Source organism: Acanthochromis polyacanthus, chromosome 16, assembly GCF_021347895.1.
Source record: "Acanthochromis polyacanthus isolate Apoly-LR-REF ecotype Palm Island chromosome 16, KAUST_Apoly_ChrSc, whole genome shotgun sequence".
In the NCBI taxonomy this organism is placed as follows: Eukaryota; Metazoa; Chordata; class Actinopteri; family Pomacentridae; genus Acanthochromis; species Acanthochromis polyacanthus.
In genome coordinates, this window is record NC_067128.1 from 35,567,219 (window position 1) to 35,589,697 (window position 22,479).

Here is a 22,479-nt window from a genome sequence, read left to right on the forward strand (position 1 = left end):
CCTCCTAAATCAGAACTGAGAAGGTGAGAAATTAACAGGTTGAAACAGTCATATCAAGAGTCAAGCAAGGTTATTGTTAAATCTATGACACAACAACAAATTGCAACGGAGTGCTCACTCAGAGTGTCGTGGGTGTTGGCCAAACATAAGAAGCCATTCTCTGATGGAGAAATAATAAGAGTGTATGACTGAAGTGATGGCAGCAATGTTCGAAGGAAAAGAAAAGGAGGAAATGACAACAAAAATCAGTAAGTAGCTTCCAGCTGGAAAAGCGTTGGAATCTGTGTGAACCAAGCAGCGCTTCAGAAGCTATTAACATGTCGGCTAACTCAACAGCCAGCACGGCTGCACAAAGCTCCAGCCGGGGCACAGAATGGATGTGACGTGGTGCTAATTTGGATTTCCCCATGCAGAATCCTACGTGACTGTGCCCTTTATCGTCAACTGCTCTGAGATAGGCCACCGCTGAGATAGCCATGGTGGATGCGTCAGAGAAGACACATAGTTCCCTGTGCTGTGTGGAGAGCAAGGAAATGGGTAGATATGGCCTTGGTATGGGAAGTTGCTCAAGTGCTGGGAGTGAGTCTCTCCAAGACTTCCACTGAGTCTCTTTTTCAGCGGGCATTGGGGCATCCCATTCACAAGGCTTAGTACATAGTTCTCTGACTAGAGCCTTGCCTTATATGGTTATTGGAGCCACAAACCCCAGCGGATCGAATATGCTGTTGACTGTGGAGCGAATACCTCTACGGGTAAATGGCTTCTCCTCTCGTGAGACACAGAAGTTAAAAAAAAATATGAAGGTGCCAGTTGAGACCTAAGCTTCTCTGCAGGGGTAAAGGATTCACTCCCAACTCTAGGTCTTTCAGCCCCTTTCCACGTTTCTCAGAGGGAAATGTCATCACTGTGTCATGGTTAGAGGCAATCTTGTGCAGTCGGATATTTGAGTCAGCTAACATTTCTTTGGTCTTTTTCGGGACTTGGATAGCGTCATCATCCGTGGGAAAAGAGGTAAGTCGGTCATCGATATAAAAGTTCCTGAGAACGAACTGTTTTGCCTCTGTGCCATGTTCTTCCTGACCTTGTAGAGCAGTCCTTCTCAAGCTGTATATAGTGACAGCAGGAGAAGGGCTATTGCCAAATACGTGTACAGTCATGCGGTATTCTGTGGTCTTTTTGGCCGGGTCATTATCCTCGAACAAGAGGAAACGTAAGAAATTGCGGTGTTCCTGACAGACTTTGAAGCAGTAGAACATTTGTTCTATATCTGCTGCTACCGCCACAGGTTCCTTACGGAAGCGAGTGAGAATCCCCAAGAGTGTATTATTCCGGTCAGGACCGGAGATGCATCACTTCCTTCATTAACCAAAATTATTATCTCTTGCTTTGATCAACATCCTGTCCCAACTGCAATGGACCACAATGTCTGGTGTTAATTGCGAAACTTTCCACACAAGATGTGCTGAAACCCAGAGACACGTGCATAGAAGACAGTTCTTTCTTATATTAAAGGTCCACCAACATAACCAGACTGTCGTCAGAAATAATCAGCATCACAGCGTTTCTCATGAACTTTCTTTGGTAAACATGTTTTTCCTCTTCACACCAAACCATCCACAGCTCAGTGGAAATAGAAAGAACTACATCATTAGGTTTCATTAGAAATTAGATCTTTGAACTGATATAACCTCTCAGTTCTTTAAGTTCCCTAAAACATTTCATCTTCATCTCCGTCCGAAGCAGCTGAAAATATTTTTTTGAATGCAACTATGGTTCTATTTGAAGAACCAATTTGAAACTGCAGAACTCTGTTCTACTTGGATCAGACTATCAAGCAATATTTTAGTTTCAGAGTTACAACCTGTCAGACTACTCAATCAGTTGTTAAAGATCAACCAAAAATACTTTAATATCATTTCTGTGGCCAAGTGTTTTATTTTACAATTTTTTTTGACATTCTGTTTTGTATTATTGTGAAATTGAAGCTATATATGGTTCAGAAGATATCACTAGTTATCTTCTGTATTATTACTAGATTTTCAGTGTTTTGAGCTCAAAGATGGAACTCTTCATGAATTTCATGATTTTACCATTTCCACATTTCAGCTCACCCATAATCAGAGATCATTGATCTTCTTGTCCAATATTGCAGATTCTGAATCAATGACATGATGACAAATAACAGTGGAAGGCTTTCAGGCTTTTATTTTTAATCATTTCTGAAATATTGCTGTTCAGACATTCACTGAAATTATGCAACAGTCTGTGGAAATTTCATCTTAGAAAGTATTTGATAGATCAAGCTTAATTTTCACAAACATCTTTGAAAATATTGACACATTATTGGAGAAAATCAGGCAAAACAGAGATAGTTGAGCAGAAACTGTTGGTTTGATCTTGGTGATATCATTCTTGTAGCTCTTCATCTGTAGTGACAGGAGCTGCATTATTTGTTGTGGTTGTTTGGCGCATTTTGTAAGAAGCAAATGCATACAGGAGGGGATTCAGGCAGCTGTTCACAAATGTTACAGCTGCAACAATTTTCCAGGCATCTGTGCAAAAATTCAACAAACTCTTGTTGTTCAGAGAAATGGCAACGATACCCAGCATATTCACAGTGAGATACGGCACCCACAGGACAAAAGAGGTCACAATGATGCTGGTAACCAGTCTGTTTGTCTGGGGGTTGTTGAAAAATGCCGCCTGGTTCACCTTTCTGCGGACTTGGATGTAAGCAAACGCCACAAAAGAAAGTGAAATGAATAGTACCAGGATTTCTATCATCAGTTCAGGCACCCTCTGTGCATCAGAGGGGTAGTGACGCTTGCAGCGTGTCCAGTCCTGATCTGTGATCGGCCGTGAAAGCACTAAATATGGGATGGACAGCAGCGCTGCAACCAGCCAGAGCAGAACCAGCAGCCTCTTCCCTCTAAGATGTAGGAACTTCTTCAGGTGCACAACCAGCAGGTAGCGCTGGACGGCCAGCATCGTCACAGTCAGCTGTCTGCCATAAACGCTGCAATACACGAGGGCCGTGATCAGCTTGCAGGCTTCCAGGCCGAAGGTCCAGCTGTAGAAAAAACTGTAAATCCACAATGGGAGCATCAGCAGGCAGAGCAGGTCAGAAAAAGCCAGATTCAGCATCAAACTCTGGCTCAGGCTGGACAGATGCTGAAAGCTGGGTCTGAGAAGAAGCACAGTGATGTTTCCAGGAACTCCCAGCAGGAAGCAGATGGACAGCAGCACTGCTGGGACCACATCAGGTTGGTATTCAGGAGAAGAAGAGGACGTGTTAGATTCCACCATAGTGCAGTTGAGCTGCTCCATGCTGCAGGGTTGCTGGTAATGTTGTTCACTGAGGAAGTGATGCTGATACAAGAATGTGGTCAATTTGAGATAAGAGGAGGAGCAAATGATAGTAATACTGATACTACTATAGCATCACATGTTTTTGTGGTTGTTGCATCACTCTGTGCCATATAATTCTTTGTCTTGAAATTCTGTTTCATAAACAGCATAAATATATCATCACAACAACACCATGGAAGTCAAAACTAAACATGCATAAAGCATGAACAATGACTGTACATGTAGTTGCTATGAGAAGCTGTTTAACCCAAAGTTAAATACTTCACTACACATACGTGAATATTGTCTTGCACATACATGTAAACTCACAAATGTGCATGCGACATCAGAAATCCACACAAAAAGAAAAACTTCTTCCTTCGCACAACCAGCAGGTAGCGCTGGACGGCCAGCATCATCACAGTCAGCTGGCTGCCATAAATGCTGCAGTACATTAGGTACACCATCAGCTTGCAGGCTTCCAGGCCGAAGCTCCAACTGTAGAGAAACATGTAAATCCACAGCGGGAGGGTCAGCAGACAGAGCAGGTCAGAAAAAGCCAGATTCAGCATCAAACTCTGGCTCAGGCTGGACAGATGCTGAAAGTTGGGTCTGAGAAGAAGCACAGCGATGTTTCCAGGAACTCCCAGCAGGAAGCAGATGGACAGCAGCACTGCAGGAACCAAATGAGGAGAGGATATATATCCAGGAGAAGAGGAGGATGTGTTAAATGTCGCCACAGTGGAGTTGAACTGTTATATGCTGCAGGGTTGCTGATAATGTTGTGCACTGAGGAAGTGATGTTGGGGTTAGTATGTGGTCAGTGAGGGGGAAGAGAAGAAACAAATGACAAACGGTAACACTGACACTACTTGAACGACCCACATTTTCATCATTGCTGCATCAGACTGTGTCATGTAATTCTGTTTCATTCACGGCACTTGGTGATGTACGGCTTGGATGCAGCTGCTCGGCCATAGAAACCCATTCCATGAAGCTCTCTGCTGAAGCTCTGTTCTTGAGCTAATCTGAAGACCACATGAAGTTTAAAGGTCTGTAGCGATTGACTCTGCAGAAAGTTGGCCACCTCTTGGCACTATGCTCCTCAGCATCCTCTGACCCGCTCCATCAGTTTACGTGGCCGACCACTTGGTGGCTGAGCTGCTGTCGTTCCCACACACTTCCACTTTCTTATAACACAGCTGACAGTTGACTGTGGAATATTTAGGAGCAAGGAAATGCCACGACTGGATTTGTTGCACAGGTGGAATCCTATCACAGTTCCACGCTGGAATTCACTGAGCTCCTGAGAGCGACCCGTTCTTTCACTAATGTTTGTAAAAGCAGTCTGCATGCCAGGTGCTTGATATGATCCACCTGTGGCCATGGAAGTGATTGGAACACCTGATTCTGGTTATTTGGATGGGTGAGCTGATACTTTTGCCAGTATAGTGTATGTCACCTTAACCTGACGAAACTTTATTGGTAAGAAAGAAATATGTATAATACTTACTAGCTGTTGACATTCTATTCTAGCTGTTGAATGTTAGCTAGGTCAACAAAATAAACTTGAAATACCACCAAAGTAGTTGTCATCTAGGAGAGTTGGATTCCAAAACAGACCCACAACAGAAACAGGAGGAATTGCCTCCTTAACCTAATGTTTCAGCATTACGTGCAATTGTCTTTCACAAGATACCAAATATTTTAAGAGATAAAAATACCACAAAATAAGACGGGCATCATTTTTAAAGGCAACCATTTGGAGTTGTGAAATGTTCAGCAGGTAAATGGTTGTCCACATGAAATCCTTGAACTACTGATGCTTTCGTTATGTGCCATACAATGGAAAAAATACTAAACTAAATCCAGGCTTTAAATCATCCAAATCACTTTTTTTTCTATACGTCCCATTTTAAAATTGTATTAATTTTATAAGTTTTAAATTCTAAACACGTACATGTCTGTTCATTGATTCAACTATCAAACAAAATTTATTTGAATTGAAAATAATTACTTATTGTGTCAAATAGTGCTATTTGAAAAAAAATTTGGATTATTTGTGATTAATTTCAAAGCTTGTAATTAATTAGATTAATTTCTTTAATCACATCCCACCACTAATATTTGATAAATTCGATTATTTCTAACTTTTTTTGTTTTATTTTCTTTGATTTTTTTGTAGTTGTTGCTTTCGTCTCTCTGGTCAAAATTAGTTCCAAAGTTGGAGAATGTATTTTGCAATGTTTAAAAAGAAAATAGCATCTTTGTGCTGTAAGTATTATTATATTATAATTATTGGCCTGTTTTTTTTGGTGTTTTCTTGACCAAAAAACAGGCCAATAATTGCTGCTAAAAAGTGAGGAAAGCTAACCTTTCTTAAACAAAAGCAGAGCAGAGATACGAGGATCGGTGTATTTGTCTTTTATTGCATCTCATTTGGACTCACATGCAGGTGGGGTCGAGGGAGGGAGGATGATGCCGTCCATAAAAACCCAAAAAAGAAACTCCAAAAGAACCAAAAAAAAGAAGAAACCAAAAAAATCACCCACAGCGCTGGTATGAACAAACATTATTCCTCCACGTTCTTTTTGTTTTCATGTGTCACAGTCGCCTTTATTTTTCGTTCAACACTTGCCACAATGGATTAAGATACAGTCACTGTTTGGAAATAAACGACACACAGAACATCCAGCCCAGAATCACTAACGCTGCCTGTTTTCTTCTTCTCCGTTTTCCACCGAGGAAGGAGCTCTTTGAGAGAATAAATCCGGCGCGGTTTCACTCCACGCCAGCAGGGGGCAGCAGCTTCCACACCACGCCGCCTCTTTCCACAGATTCAGAGGTATGTACAAAGAGCCGGGGAGGGTTGATCGCTCTACTTGGCTTTTTTTGTTTGTTTTCAACCGTATAATTTAACGTAACTAAAAATATATGATATTTTATTCACTCAAAATAAAGAAAATATGTTTAATCTATCGTCGAAAATAGTCTAAAATGCATATGTCGACTCCGTTCACAGATATTTTTTTTGCATGTTTGGTAGAATAACATATGCTAAAAAAACAAACAAAAACAAAGTAAAAATGAACACACAAGGATGATAATAAGTCCAGATTTGCATTTGGATCCAGGCGGGAGGATACAGGAACAACCGAGTCTTTAAGGACGTTAAACACAGTCAGGGGGACTGGGACCGGGACTGGGACCGGGACTGGGACCGGGACCGGAGCCGGAGCCGGGACCGGACCGGGACTGGGACTGGGACCGGGACCGGGACCGGGACCGGGACCGGGACCGGGACCGGGACTGGGACCGGGGCCGGAGCCGGAGCCGGGACCGGACCGGGACTGGGACTGGGACCGGGACCGGGACCGGGACTGGGACTTGGACCGGGACTGGGAGGGTTGGCCAGTGAAGTTACACCGAACACATCCACATTTAACAACAAAGTCCTCGTCTGGGAGAAAGAAAACCGACACAAATCCACCATTCCAATCAGCTGAACTCCAGAATGAATCTAAATACACATTTATTTATTTGTTTGTTTTTTTTGTTTGTTTTTTCCCCCCAAGTAAGTATATTAAGTAAAGGTTAACATTGAAGTACACGCACACCCACACACACAAATTCTGTTTTCTGTATCTAGGGTTCACATTCACAGTTGTGCTACAACATTAGATAAGGAAGGGTTTTTTTTGTTTGTTTTTTTGTTTTTTTATTTTACAGCTGGAAGGTCGGAGGACGAAGAGATGACGGCTGGTTGGCTGAAGGGGAAGGAGGGCAGGAAGTGCAGACATCCACATCCACAGAGCTCCAGACACAAATGACAAACCTGCAGAGCAAACATTCACATCAGGAAAAGCACTCGATCACGTCTGAAAGTCCTGCAGGAAGTAAAATTCTGAACCAGGAGCCGATCAGAGCCGAGAAATGCTTGTAAATTAACCTGCCATAAAATGCAAAAAAATTATATATAAAAAGTAACAAAATGCTTACTGAAACACAAAAAAATCACAAAATATTACCACCATAATCTAAAAATGACAGCATTTAAAGAAATGTCATAATTAAATTAAATATAAAAAGTCTCCTGAAATGTGAGCCTGTCTAAAGAAGCAGGAAGGAAATGAAAAAATTGATTCAAATGATCAAAAACAGATTAAAATACAAATTTTAATAAATAAAAAGATAAAAATAATGAAAGATAAATAAAGAAATTATGTCAGAAAGTGTCAAAAGATCTAAAAAAAGTCAACAAATATCTAAATCTCATTAAAAATGACAGAAAATCATCAGTTATGGTTATATTTTACCGTTTAATACTTTAGGCGTATTGTGATTTTCTCAATAAAAAATCGATGACAAAAAACCCCCAAATGTCTAAATCTCTTCACAAAGAAAACAAAATTAAAATTGTATTTTTATTAAATCTTAAAAAACATGTTGTCTTCATTGTGAGCCCGGCTACACGCTGCCTTTGGAATAAAGCAGATGATACATATTTAAATAATAAATGAATAATAAAATAATCCAAAAATATGCATTGAAATTAAATAAAAACATTACAATAAATAACAAAATGTTTTAATGAAAATTATCAAAATGAACTTAGCTAATTTATATTTATTAAAATTTAGTTAAAAAAAACAATTTGCACAAAAAAGTGTAAAAAAAAATTTCACATATAAAAAATGAAATCTACAAAATCATCTGAAATGTCGGAAATAAATACATTTATCTTAAAAAAATTTAAAAATTAAAAACTTAGATTTATCTAAAATCTTTACTATTTTTTGCATTTTCTATTTAAATAATCATTTTGTTATTGACATTTGCATATATATAAATTTATTATTTAAACATTTGACTATAACAAACGTCGATAACAAAATGATTTTTTAAAATAAAAAAATAACAGAAACAGTTTACAAAATAAAGAAATGAGGCCAAAAACAACAGACATAATAATATTAGAATGTTTTTTTTTTAATTATCATCTGAAAATTGAGCCCAACGACACACTGGTATTAGGAAGAAGACATAACGGTTGGAACATCTAAACTGTAAATCTGTGTTATATTTTCAAAGCTGGTTATAAATTATGTTAAAGCTGCATCTTGGGAAAAGCTGTTAGATAAATGTCCTTAAGTAGAAAGTAAAATGTGAATATTCGGGTAAAGTAGAGATGCGTTTAGTAGAATATTTGACTCCTCATGGACAAATGTGAATCTTCCGGTAAAGCAGAGGTGTGTTTGTACCTTTGGGGGTTTCTGGGTCCATCAGTCTACATGAAATCCTTAATATTCAGGTCGTCCAGAGCGTTCCTGGGCGGTGGAGGCTTTCTAGGGCTCTGGGCCACTCCAGGAGACATCTGTAGACACACATTCAATCAGAACTCCTTTCAGAGCCGTTTAATGAGCGACATTATTTCAAGTTTTCGTCCTGCGGGGCGTTACCGGGGCTCCGGGAGCCGCTCCGGCAGCTGGGAAGCCCGGCCTCGCCATCGGCATCATGGGAGCTCCGGCGCCTGGTGCCCCAGCCTTAAACATGGAAACACACAGTGAGAGCAGATATCTGGAGTGTGGGGGGAGCGAGAGCGCCACCTAAAGGCAGCATCGTCCATCAGATACCCAGTAAGGCCCAGAGAGAGCCTACTGGCTATGGGACTGGTGGTCTTACCATGAAGAAGCTGGCACCCATGGGTGAGGTCTACAGAGGAGGGGGTGGAGAGCAGGAGGTGGGATGTTACGACGCTACACATACGACAAAAATACACAAAAAAAACCCACAACGAGACGCACACGAGGACACCACAAACCCAACGCCAGATAACTCAGTGAGAACATGCAGGAGAGGAAGATGGTGGCCTTTAGATGGAGGTTAGATCTGCCAAAAACGCAACTGAGGTCTCCAAGAAGAAGAAGAGGACGAGGAGGAAGAAGAAGAAAATGAAGAAGAAGAAGAAGAAGAAGGTGAAGAAGAAAAGAAGAAGAAGAGGAAGAAAAAGAAGGTGAAAAAAAGAAGAATCCAAGCAGCAGCTTCTGAACTCATTATTCTCCACTTCATCTCTCTCCAGGAGAAACTACAGAAATTAACGTTAAAAAAAATAATAAAAAAATATTTTAAGTGTAGTTTTTGAGCTATTTATTATTTTACAGATTTTTCCTGTTTTGTTAAATTAAACATAATTACTGGTAAAATCAAAGAAAAAATATGAATTTGCATGTTGACTGTAAAAAAACAAAGTATAAAAATTGTCAACATCAAAAGTATTTTTTAAACATAAAAAAATGATTTCATTCTTTTACAACATTTAATACTATAGTTATAAAAATATTTATTTTTTAAAGTAATCAAAATAAGTAATTACTTTACACTTTACTTTTGAATTATTTTACAGAAAAAGTTTGTTCATCCAGGACTGAAAATTGCTTTAAAAAACTGTGATTTTATGGATTTTCCCTGTTTTGTTAAACTACACATAAATAGTCATAAAATCACAGGAAAAATCTTGCAAAAAATCTAAAATATTAATTTACTTGTTGACTGTAAAAAAAAGCCAAACCCATAATATTGCCAAAATCAAAAGTATTATATATATATATATATATATATATATATATATATATATAGAAATAATATTTAGTTTAGAAAAAAGTATGAATTCATAAAACTGCATTTTTACACCTTTAAACCATTAAATTAATAAGCATTAGATACGTTTTACTGTATTTAAATTTGCTAAAATATTATGAGTTTCTCTGGTGTCTAAAAATAAAAAAGCTGTATTTTAAGGAGTTTAAAAATATTTTTAAAAATTATGTTAATCTCCAGATTTTCTGTTTTATTATTTTATTTTAAATGATACATATCTTCTAAAATAACAGGAAAAATATGTTTCACTGTAATTGTTTACTGTTTAAAATGAACACAAAATAAATAAACATTATTTAACAAATATTTGCAGATTGAAAAATGTTAAATATTTTTTTTACCTGTTTAATTAAAAACAGATAAGATACAGTAAAGGACAGTAATATTAGACTATTATTCACTGTATGTAAATAAGGAAGAAATAGTCTTCTTTTACAGACTGTTGCTGTTTTTAAAAAATTTTAAAACACCATTTTCCTTGATTTTTCATTAGAAATTAACAGGCCAGAATTGTAAATCAGATCACAAACAGGCATCTTTACAAATACTAACTCATTCTTTTAAATAATCTAAAATTACACTCAGTTGAAACCAACTAAAATGTGATTATTTTGTGGATCTTTGCTGATATTTTCACTATTTTTACAGCTATTGAATGTTACAGTATTCTGTGTATTTGTACCATATTTTTCTGGCTCTTTGCTGCTGATTGTTTCCTCGTTGGTATTTTTATTTTAACGGTGTAGTTTCCATGGAGAGGAGGATGAAGGGCTGCTGAGGTTTAAGCCGTCAGTCGCTGCCATGCGGCTCCAACTCCATGCTAGAAAACACAGACAACATTTACCATGGGAGCACCCCAACAGGGGGGAGCTACCTGAGGGGCCGCTGGGGGTCCCATCGTCAGATCTGAGGGGAAAGCAGACAGAGAAGGACTCAGACATACTAAGACATACTCAGAAGTACGTCCATTTATCACAAAAACACAAGCAGGAGAGTCTAAAACACTAGATAGAAGCGGGTGAAGAAGCTCTTTGACACTTTGAGAAATTCTTTGCTTTTATTCACAGAGCTGGAAGGAAATTAGCTTATCTTAGCTTAGCTTAGCTTAGCTTAGCATAAGGGGTTTCAAGGCTCATTCCAGAACTGGAGGACATTTTTCACAGCCCACCCATCAAATTTCAAATAATCCAAGTAGAAAACACTAAAACATGCAGCTGTTGTGTAAATGTTTTTGTCCCGAGACCAAATCTAAAAAAAACTAGGAGAAAAGAATTTTCAAAAATATATTTTTTAAATACCAAATAAGTCTGGAGTTCCCCCTAAAATACTATTTTTCTCTTGTCCCACCCCAATGAATCAAAATTGAATCTCAAATAAAACAGTTAAAATTAAATTTAAATATCCTTTTTTTGGTTTATTTTCTTCATTGATATCTCTTGTAATTATGGTTCAAAACAATTTTAATCGACATAATATTTTAATTTAATATTATTATGGATTTTTGTCCAACAACAACCCTGTTGATGACGTTTGTCGTGTTGTGTCTCATTTCTGTCATTTTGTATCTTGTTTTTGTCGTTTTGTGTCTTGTTTTTGTCGTTTTGTGTCTTGTTTTTGTCGTTTTGTGTCTTGTTTTTCTTGTTTTGTGTCTTGTTTTTGTCGTTTTGGGTCTTGTTTTTGTCGTTTTGTGTCTTGTTTTTGTCGTTTTGTGTCTCGTTTTTGTCATTTTGGGTCTTGTTTTTGTCGTTTTGTGTCTTGTTTTTGTCGTTTTGTGTCTCGTTTTTGTCGTTTTGTGTCTCGTTTTTGTCGTTTTGTGTCTCGTTTTTGTTGTCAGCATCCTCAAACAGTTTTCCTAAATAATGGGTAGAGCAAAGCTATCTCCTCTCTTCTTCATATTTTCATCACATCGTCAGCCTTGATTGAATGTCTCTCTCTACCTCATATTATCAGGATCAGACTCATTCTTTGGACTGTTTTCCATCAGTCAGTTTGTCCTCTTGGTCAGCAGTAACAGCTAGCTAAACATCTAGCTTCTACTGCTGAGAAAAAGATCACATTAGCATGGATTAGCAACCCTGTTACTGTGATTAGAGTAGGGCTATACATTTTTTTTTTACACATTTCTGTCCATCGGTGAGCCTAAAAGAAGCTCGAGTCTTTAAAATAGTTGCACAAATCTTCTCATTTCACACCCGAAGCAAACAAACCCGTTTCTCAAAGCGTCAGAGTGGACGTGCAGTTCTAAACGTCTACTTACTGGCCGCCATGTTGGCCATGGAGGCGTCAACGTCGGCCGCCTGCGGGGTGACCGTGGGCTTCATTACATCCCCTAATCCATCAAATACTACAGCAGGGGGAGGAAGGACAGGGAGGAAGAGGAGGGAGGTGTTAGCATCCTTCAGCGCCAGCTAGGGGATCACCATGACAACCCATAGATGTCTCCATGACAACAGGGGAGAGGAGAAACAGTGTTGGAACGTGAACCGGGGCCAATAAAAGATTAGAAATGAGCAGTTTTGGTGGGGTTTTTTTGTTCAAACTGGAGACGTCTGTCGTCATCATTATACAAAAATGTTCATCTTTTAAATCTGTGAAAATTATAAAACTGTATACACGTGAAAAACAGTTCAAAAACGGTGTTTTAATTTTAATTTTTAATTATTATAAATATTAGTATTAGTATTTTCTTTAGTTTTTTTATTTAAAATATATAAAAAATAAAATGGCAATTTTTTCATTCATTTTTTATTAATTTTAATTTATCTGTTAATCATTTTTAAAAAGATACGTATTTTTTTGCAGAAATTTTTGAGTAATTTGGTCTGTTAGAAACCATAAAATGGAACAATTTTATTCTATTTAAATCTGTTAAATGTATTTATTGATTTAAATTTATTTTAATCATTTTTTTAAATGTTATTTTATTTGGCATTATTTATTCATTTATTTCAGTGATGAATAGAAAAATGGGCAATTTTTGTGATTTTTTTGTGTGCAAACTGGAGACATCTATCATCATCATTTTACAAAACTGTGCATCTTTAAATACGTACATGTGAGAATCACAGGGTTTTAATTTTGATTATTGTGTGATCAGAAGCAGAAATAAAAGAATCTGCTACAATGAAGCCGGTACACTGCAAATCAAAGCTCTAAATCAGGATAAGCATAGTAATAATTGTGCTATTTCTAGTGAGGAGCATCATGTGGCCGAGGCAGCTGAGCACCACCGCAATGCAGTGGTGCACTGTGGGAAAAAATTCAGCGTGAGAGTGGGGAAAAAAACTCACCCAATCAAATGGCGGGAAGCGAGAAATGAAGCCAGCCCAAGAGCCAGATGGAGAGAGAGAGCGGCAGCAGCGAGAGGAGGAGGGAAACGAGAGGATAGTAGAAAAAAAACAGAAAAAAACAGGCGAAGAGAGAGAAAGAAAAGAAAAAAGCATTGAGGGTTTAAAAGGAGGCCGGTTAATGCATGAAGCAGCAGTAGTATCGTTATATAACACCACCACCAGGTGAGCAGGGGGGTGGGAGTGGAGGAAGGCACGTCGCCACGGTAACGGTTACTACGGTTACCGACGGCACAGGCCGTGAAAGGTGGGAAATCCCCCCGAAGACAAAAACATGCAACGATTAAACTCAAAAACTCAATAAAAGTGAGAGTGAAGTGCAGTTTTTCTAGTGTTTAGTTGTAAAAAATTCTAATAAAATGAAATGTGGAGCAGCAAATTATTTCTTTAACCATCACAAGACAAATAAAGGCGTCAGCTTTGTGCGGTTAATGGTGAGATTTATGGCAAATAATAAATTATGAGACTGAAAAACCCACAACAGCAGACAAACACCAACATTACTCTGCAAATACATCACACTAGAACTGCACAGTTATGACCAGAATAATCAAATTCATAATATTTATCATGAGCATTAATAGCAACATTTTACAACAGAAGGCCTGGGATGATTTCAGCTTCTGTGCAGCTCTAACATGCAGAAAAAATGCAGAAATTTTGGGTTGAATTTGGTTGAAAGATGCTAAAAAACTCACAAACAATCCACCTTTCTGTCTCAGTGAGTCCTGCAGGGTTTACCTGACATGAGCTCGGCTCCGGGGGCAGCAGCAGCAGCAGCCGGGGCGTCGCCTCCTGTGGACTCTGTCAGAAAACAACCCAACCGGGTCCCAATCCATCGCAGCATGAGGGCAAAGAAGGTAAGAATCAGGCCGCGGCTTCACGCCATGCTAGTGATACCAGACGAGATGTTCAGAGTTAGAGAGGGACACTTAAAGTTAAAAAACACCATCATCTTTTCAGCAAACATTGGATTTCAGCATTCAGCATTCACGCATTTTCTCATAACAGCCACTATAAACCCTCCATATGCATTTTGAAACCCACAAACATGTTGAATCTGTATCAGGAAGCCAAACTGTGCCACTTAAATTAGTGCAGTTTTAATTAGAGACTCTCAAAAATAATGCTAATAAAAACTGAAAATATTTAGTTTTCTTAGTTTCAAAACCTGTGCACACAAATAACAGCTTAGAAAACAGTCGTCAAGTTTACTTTTCAGACGTTGGATGCAGGAAAATGTCTGATTAGAGCTTTTAAAGCCTCTGACAAAGCGTAATAAGCTGCAAAAAGTGGAGTAAAAGCAGCTCTAAATTGTACTCATAGACTGTATATTAAAGCTAAACGTAGCCCCCAATGTTTGAAAAGTGAAACTAACTTGAAAAATGACTTAAACTTGCATTCTATCTACCAACCAGCAGGAGGCGACCCCTCTGGCTGCATAAAGAAGTGAAAATATGAGCTACTTCTCACTTGATTTATTTCCTCAGTAAACATTTTTCTAATAAATTTATGGTTTCTATTGCTAGTTTTAAGTCTCCTTCAATACAGAATGGTGCTCATTTTTGAAATTATGGCACCATCTTAAGAATGTCATCTTAAGAATTAAAAAATCTGTTTTATTTTGAGCAGCTGGGTCAACCACAGTGCACTGCTTGCAGGATTTTCTGTTTTCTGCACTCTCAAAGCTAATGGTTTTACGTGCATGTGCCTGTTTTTTATGTGCACACGTGTTAAAACTAACTGAAACTCTCGGACCAGAGCCGTAACTTGCAGCTTCATCTCAGGCGTCTCTTTGCCAAAACTTCCTCGATCTACATGTAGCAACAAAACCCAGCAGCTCTGCCCACAAAGCAGCCATCTCTCAGTTTCGGCATCCCTTCTCTTCTTCTTCGCTGGTGTTTTGTGTGAGTTACCCACCACCAAACAGGCTCATGATGCCTCCAGTGTCTGTTTTGGGTGGGGGTGCTGAGGAGAGGACGGGGGAGCTGAACACATCCACTGGAGGAGGAGGAGGCAAAGGTGGAGACCAAGTTTACTTTTCAACTCACACAAAGACACAAAGACAATCTGCTTCAGCACCGTCATTCAACACAGCACAAGCCACTCAGTCCAGGTGGAAACATGCTGGAAAAAGCTCTCAGCAAACCAGTAAGAAGCATTTATTATCCATCTCCTTAAGGACAAAGCTGCAGAACAGACACTCCAGAGCAAACGCCAGGCCAAAAAAAGGTACCTCCTGAGAATAAGTCGGCGCCGGGATCCGATCTGGAGACGTCCGGCATCGAGTCAAAGATGTCTACGGAGCAACATGGCAACCCAAAGACAGAGGATTTACAACGGGGAAGATGTTCAAACACAGCAAACGATAAAACAATCAAGTCTCCTTTAGTACAGAATGGTGTTCATTTTTTAAATTATGGTCCCATTAAGGAGAAAACAGACAATTTGCAAAGGCCATATTCCAAACTTGAGGCTTCCAAACAGGTTTGAAAAGTGAAACTAACATGAAAAATTACTTAAACCTGCATTCTGTCTACCGGCCAGCAGGGGGTGACTCCTCTGGCTGCAAAAAGAAGTGAGGATATGAGCTACTTCCCACTAGATTTATTACCTCAGTAAACATTTTTTTGACAAGTTTATGGTCTCTATTGCTAGTTTTAAGTGTTCTTCAGTGCAGAATGGTGTTTATTTTTGTAGTTATGGTGCCATTTAGGAGAAAATAGATGATTTTCATGGTACAAATTCCAAACTTGAGCCTTCAAAACACCACTAAATGTGGAAGAAGTACTTCATGTTATTACGAAGGCTAAATTCAAAAGTCAAGGCTTCAGAACACCAATAAATGTATGCTGTCACAGTGGCTACATAGATCGTTATATACAGACTATGATTATACTCAAGGACAGCACTTAAGTAAATGTATTTAGTTACTTTACACCTCTGAATTTGGACATATTTGTTTCTATATTAGCATCTTTTAGGGTCTTGAATGATTGAGGTCAGTTGGTACTGATATTTATGTTATGTTGTTTGAGCTTTGTTATATTTCTGTGGATTATCAGTGTGGAAAAACCACATATTTGCAGTTTAACAAGATTTTTCCTCTTCTTCCGCTATCTTTGTTGTGTTTTTAATAAGAACCACCAACCACCAGCAAGTTTACAGTTTTGCAGAAACTTTAGATGCAAATTTTTCCCAAAAAACTATTCCCCGGTCACTATAATGAAGGGACACCATCCCTATATCCTGGGCTCAGCTTCACTCAAGAAGGTTACAGTTGGTTTAAAGCAAAACAAACAAGTCAGAGTGGAGCTTTGTGGCCCTACGGCATAATGCTAATGAGGTGGAGTCAGACCATTCTACACAGCGCTGGAGAATAGTCACTGAAAGTTTCAGGTTTTGCAAAAGCATTGGATGTTAAACACAGGAGAATTTAAACGGTGAAGATGCCCAAACGCAGCAAACGATAAAAAAAGAGGGATGGATGCAGATGGAAAGCAGACCACACACACTAACGTTTACCGCTGAAAAGGTCGTTAGCAGGGCTGGTCGTTAGCGGGGCGGAGATGGTGGCGGTGGTGGTGACGATGGTGCTGGAGGAGGCGAACAGCGGCGAGGGGGAAGGGGAAGGGGAGCTAAAGCAGGCGTCCAGGGAGCTCGCCGGGGTCTCCGCCGACATCAGGTCGAACAGGTCGAGACCCGAGGACGCCGCCGTGGAGCTACAGTCGGACGGAGCGAAGGGGTCTTTGGATGGAGAGATGAGGGTGGAGATAATGGAGATGATGGAGGATGTTAGACAACAAATCCAAAACAGGAGGACAGACGGAACAGAGCACAAGTTTCAGGAAAGTTTGGACGCTGAGGCTCTTATCGGATCCACGTTTTGGGAAATTACTGATAAGATCTGGTAAAAAAAAAAAACACAAGAAAAAAAGAGTAATTTATGCATTAACTGTTAAAAAAAGAAAAACAAAACGGGCCAAAACTGTAAATGAAATAAACATTAAAATAAATCTGTATTTTCTCCAGTGGTATTTTTTCCTTTACAATGGTAAGAAATAAAAAATATTTTACTGTTTTAATTGAAAGAAAAAAATTGTATTTTAAGAACTAAAAAATATACCCAATAAAATATTTTGCCCAGTTATGTTAAATCATAGATCTGTAAAATCACAGAAAATACACATTTATTTACTTTAATAAATGGCCATATTGTCTTTTATAGGATTAGACTGTACAGTTACACATTTTTTACTACATATTTAAATTAATAATACAAAAATATATTATTTTACAGCCATTATTGCCATTATTTGAATGAGAAAGTATGTAAATTAAGGATTGAAAGGTGGAATTTTTTTCTTAAACTGTCAGATTTTTGCTATTTTCCCAAATGACAAATTAAAATCAGACAAAATGTTAATTTAGATTTAGAAAAAAATAAAAAATAATTTTAAAAATTCTAATACAAAAAAATTCTAAATATTTAATTCTTTGTTTTACAAGATTTAAGTGTACAATTACACTTTTTTTTACTATAATTAAATCAGTTTACTCTTTTTTTGCATGCATTTGCCGTTATTTGATAGAAGTAATGTGTATATTCGGGACTGAAAAATTTCAACAAAAAAGAGTAATAATAATAATTTAAAAATAAACTATTATTTCACAGATTTTTGTTGATATGTTGAAATTCAGACAGTAATTAGTAAAATCATAGGTGGAAAAACAGTTAATTTACATGTTGACTGTAAAGAAACAGGCTAAAAACTGTAAATAAGTTTCACATTAAAGGTCTATATTTTTGACAAATGTTAATTTTTCAGTCATAATCTGCTCTTTAACCAATAGAACAACCTGTTTTTTGTGAAATGGTCCTCACTTGTGCTCAGTTCTGTACGTTTCATAATGATGTAGATGAAAATGCAGCAGAAATATATGAGAGGAGAGGGATGGAGGAGGAAACGTGCAGACGACTCTCTGCTGCTGTCAGTCGGAGCCAGAAATAGCTCCTCTGATGGGAAAAAAAAGGCAAACAACTGGAGCGAATATTGAACGCCTTCACAGAACATCAACCTGCAGAACAAAGCCGAGCTGAACCGCCACACGCAGTGATCTTCATCTTATTCTGACGAGAGAAAAACTAAATATCGTCCTTGATTGTAACAGAAAAAGCTCCTCATGTTGCTGCACAAACACTCCAGATTAAAAGTCAACAACAAATGCAAACTTCCACACAAACAACACACTTCTCTCTTCATTCGCAGCCACAACACTCAAACTGTCACACGACACGTTAACATGGTCACTTTACTCTAAGAAATAGTTGGAAGGTTTCTTTTCTCCCCCAAGATTTGGAGAAAACTGGCATGAATCTGACTGTAAATGCAACATTTTTAACAGTTTTACAGTGGACAGCTTTCTGCTGCAGATTTTTATAATAATTATAATAATAAGTAAATTAATTAGTTAAAACTCATCTTATTTTTAAAAATAATGCTGTAAAAAGGTCCTAAATGCACTAAATGTGCACTTGATTGCTACATATTGTATGTGATATGATGTTTAAAAGGGCTGAAAGTGTTAAAAGGACTCTTTCCCTTGTCGAAGGTCATAATTCATATAAACAGAAAGACACTGCAGGAGATTAGGTATTGTCTGTTCTGATGTGACTGAAGAGACTAGTTGTCTCCATATTAGTTCTAAACACAAACAAGACACACAACAACAAAAATGAGAGACAAAACAACAAAAACGAGACATAAAACGACAAAAACAAGACACAAAATGACAAATGAGACACAAAATGAGAAAAATGAGACACAAAACCACACAAATGAGACAAAAAATGACAAAAATGAGACAAAATCACAAACGAGACACACCATGACCGAAACGAGACATAAAACAACAAAAACAAGACACAAAATGACAAATGAGAGAAAATGAGAAAAATGAGACAAAATGAGAAAAATGAGACCCAAAACTACACAAAAAAGACGAAAAATGACAAAAATGAGACACAAAATCACAAACGAGACACACAATGACCAAAACGAGACATAAAACGACAAAAACGAGACAAAAAAATGACAAAAATGAGGCACAAAACTACAAACAAGACACAAAATGACAAAATGAGATACAAAATTACAAAAACAAGACGCAAAATCACACAAATGAGACACAAAACCACAAAAAAGAGACAAAAACAAGACACACAATGATAAAAGCGAGACTCAAAACAGAAATTACAAAAATGAGACACAAAGCAACAAAAATGAGACACAAAACCACACAAACGAGACAATAAACGACAAAAGCAATCCAGAGAGCCTTCAGTCAATCTCAATCTGACAACTCTTCCATTTACAACATAAACCCAAAGAACAGAGAGAATCCTCAGAACTGATGCTGGCATGCACTGCTGCTCCGTCGGTGTCACTTCTCCTGATAAATCACTAAACACTACGTCACTCTCTAAATCATCTGAGTCTCCAGTGTGTCTCTGAACGTCCACATCACACATTCGCCGCCTCATGCAAACACACTCCCAGACGGACTTTCATCACCCACCGGCTCCAGCGTTGGCGGCCGGGGCGGTCGTAGCTGCAGCTCCGCCTTCGGCTGCAGCCGCTGAGGCCTCGGCGGCGGGAGCAGGCGTGGCGAAGGCATCTGGAGTTCACACCGAACGCCACAGAAAGAAATCCGGACGAGGAGAAGAAGAAGAAGGAGTCAGGAAAGTCAGGAAAAAAAGGAAGGTAAGATCAGAAACACCTGAGCTGACAGCATGTGACACCAATGACTGACAGGTGAATGGACCAATGGGAGGACAGACAGGAGGCGCTAGAGGAGGGTCGGTCTACTGCACAGGTAGAAGCCGGAGAGCAGCCAATGTCACGGCTGGAGCCACGTGGCGGCGTTTGATAGAAGTGCTTTTCGGCGAGGTCGAGGAAAAGCATGTGGGCCTATCAAACGGAGGTGAGGTGCAGCGGTGCGTTCAAGCCAAGTGGTGCAGGAGGAAAACTGTGTCGGTGTTTGTGTTTGGTAGACTTCTGCAGCATCTACGTGATATGGAGCCACAAATTCACCGCTTAGAAATTAATACAAGACAAATAACCACATAAAGGAATCAAGATTTTTGTGCAGTTCGACTAAAATTCAACTATTTTTACATCTTTCTGTAGCGTTGTTTTGGATTCATAGCGTCACTTTTCATGACATCAAAGTAAAGTTATTTTTTTAATCATTAATTCATGTATCACCTGAAAGAAAACGGGCAAAAGCTGCAAACAACGTAGCATATTACTGTATTAAAAACAGCAAAATATGTCATTATTTTAAAGATATGTCACATTTTTCTTATTGTTATAAAACATGTTTGATGTTAAAAAACACTTTTTCTTTATGATTATTCAGTATTTAAAATTATTTTGCAATGTGCATGTCTATTTTTGTTATTTTTGTTGACATTTTCTTGCATTTCTTAAAAAAATACAAGAAAAAATCTGTCAAATAAAAAGGAAAAATGCTGGAAAATTAGTTTTTTAAAATAGTGCTAAAATATCTGTAAAGATTTACGCAAAAACATGTTTAAGCTAAAAAAAGCAACAATCATGTTTTTTCTTTCTTAAATTGAACTCTTATGATTATCTAGGTGTTAACATTATGTCCATGTCTATTTTCATTTTTATTTTTATTGATATTTTCTTGCAATTCTAAAAAAAATAAATACAGGAAACAAATCTGTAAAATAAAAAAGGAAAAATGTTGTAAAATTACTTTTAAAAAAAACAGTGCTAAAATATATGCTAAGATTACACAAAAACATGTTTAAGGTTAAAAAAATCATATTTTTTCTTTTTTAAATTTGGACTCTTATGGTTATCTAGGTGTTAATATTATGTGCATGTCTAAAATTATTTATTTTACTTTATTGTTGTTTTATATTTTTTAACTGTAATTTCTTTTAGAAATACAGGAAAAAAATCTTTAAAATGTAAAAAGAAAAAGCTGTAAAATTACTTTTTTAAAAATAGTGACAACGTGTAAAAAATTACGTGAAAACATGTTTGACCTTAAAAAGTTCATTTTTTAAGTTTAACACTTTATTGATATCTTACATTTTTTTATTGTACTTTGTTTTAGAAATACAAGAAAAAATCTTTAAAATAGAAAAGAAAAAATGCTGGAAAATATATTTTTTAAAAAGAGTCCTAAAATATCTGTAAAAATTGCATGAAAACATTTTTGATGTTTAAAAAAATACTTTTTTCACTCTGATTATCCATTTTTAGCAATATTTTACAATGTACATGTCTATTTATGTAATTTTAATAATATTTTCTTGTATTTCTAAAAACAATTGTGGTTAATGTAGCCTTCTAAAATAAAATTTCACTGACAATAACAAAAAATCTGGCGTGCAACTTCACTGTCATGAAATGTGTCATTATGAAATAAAACTGAGTTTTTTAATGGAGAAAATGTGCAAAAATTTTCTCTAATGAAATAAAAATGAATGGAGCGCAGGTTTCTTTTTAAAGTTATTTTGTATTGTGTGTTTCTAAATCATTTGGGGCTCCATGCGTTTGACAGCGGGAGTGATGCATCAGTGCAGTTAGAAAGTGAGTTTCTGATGGTGCAACTTTGCCTGGCGGCGTTCAGGTCGGCAAAGTTCTGCCTTCTGTGTGTGAGCATGCAGTCGGCTGTCAGATCGTGTGATGGGTTTTAGGGTGGAGCTTCCCAGAGTCATTCTGCCGCAGAGAATTTTCTGGAAGCCCACTGACCTCCCAACAGATCCATATTACCGGCGGCGGCGGCGGCGCCAGGGGAGGCGGCGGCTGCGGTGCTAGTGGGAGGAGCTAGAGAGCCTCCAGGGTCCGCCGCTGCCGGAGTGGGCGTGGCCGCTGCAGGGGAAGGGGCGGGCTCTGCTGTGAGGGTGGGTTCAGATAGCAAGGAGTCGCCCATTTCTGCCGGGTGTTCGGACACACCGCCAAAATAAAAGAGGAGAGAGCAACCAAAAAGAACCAGAGGAGCCAAAAGGAAAAGTCCAGTTCAAATCAAAACCAATTTAGGGTCGAACGACAAAAAGCAAAATCCATATTTTAAACAAATCAAAGGG

General features: G+C 37.9%; 2 protein-coding genes across 13 annotated transcripts in view; both read right to left on the reverse strand.

Annotated features, from left to right (window-relative positions):
* The window catches only part of LOC110969995 (clathrin coat assembly protein AP180-like), a 190,244-nt gene that overhangs the window by 145,416 nt on the left and 22,349 nt on the right, over positions 1-22,479 (reverse strand). For 2 of the 12 annotated variants that reach the window (XM_051936786.1, XM_051936783.1), the window contains 9 exons: positions 22,145-22,327; positions 19,932-20,030; positions 15,589-15,651; positions 14,094-14,156; positions 12,263-12,349; positions 10,850-10,911; positions 8,808-8,891; positions 8,610-8,722; positions 5,757-7,183 (listed from right to left, as the gene is read on the reverse strand). The exons of 1 other annotated variant lie outside the window; for it this stretch is intronic. In XM_051936786.1, the coding sequence (XP_051792746.1) occupies positions 8,636-8,722; positions 8,808-8,891; positions 10,850-10,911; positions 12,263-12,349; positions 14,094-14,156; positions 15,589-15,651; positions 19,932-20,030; positions 22,145-22,327 (728 nt within the window). In that variant the 3' untranslated portion in view covers positions 5,757-7,183; positions 8,610-8,635. Of the gene's footprint in view, positions 1-5,756; positions 7,184-8,609; positions 8,723-8,807; positions 8,892-10,849; positions 10,912-12,262; positions 12,350-14,093; positions 14,157-15,588; positions 15,652-19,931; positions 20,031-22,144; positions 22,328-22,479 lie in introns of those variants that run through there. 9 more of the 12 variants (XM_051936787.1, XM_051936784.1, XM_051936788.1 and 6 more) reach the window with 9 other exon arrangements.
* Positions 2,362-3,345, reverse strand: LOC110945538 (C-C chemokine receptor type 8-like). Its single transcript, XM_051936802.1, has one exon. It carries the CDS (start codon positions 3,325-3,327, stop codon positions 2,407-2,409), a length of 921 nt encoding a protein of 306 aa, XP_051792762.1. The 5' UTR covers positions 3,328-3,345; the 3' UTR covers positions 2,362-2,406.

Excerpts from the sequence above, each read along its gene's own strand:
- LOC110945538 (XM_051936802.1), bottom strand. The coding sequence starts at position 3,327 with ATGGAGCAGCTCAACTGCACTATGGTGGAATCTAACACGTCCTCTTCT.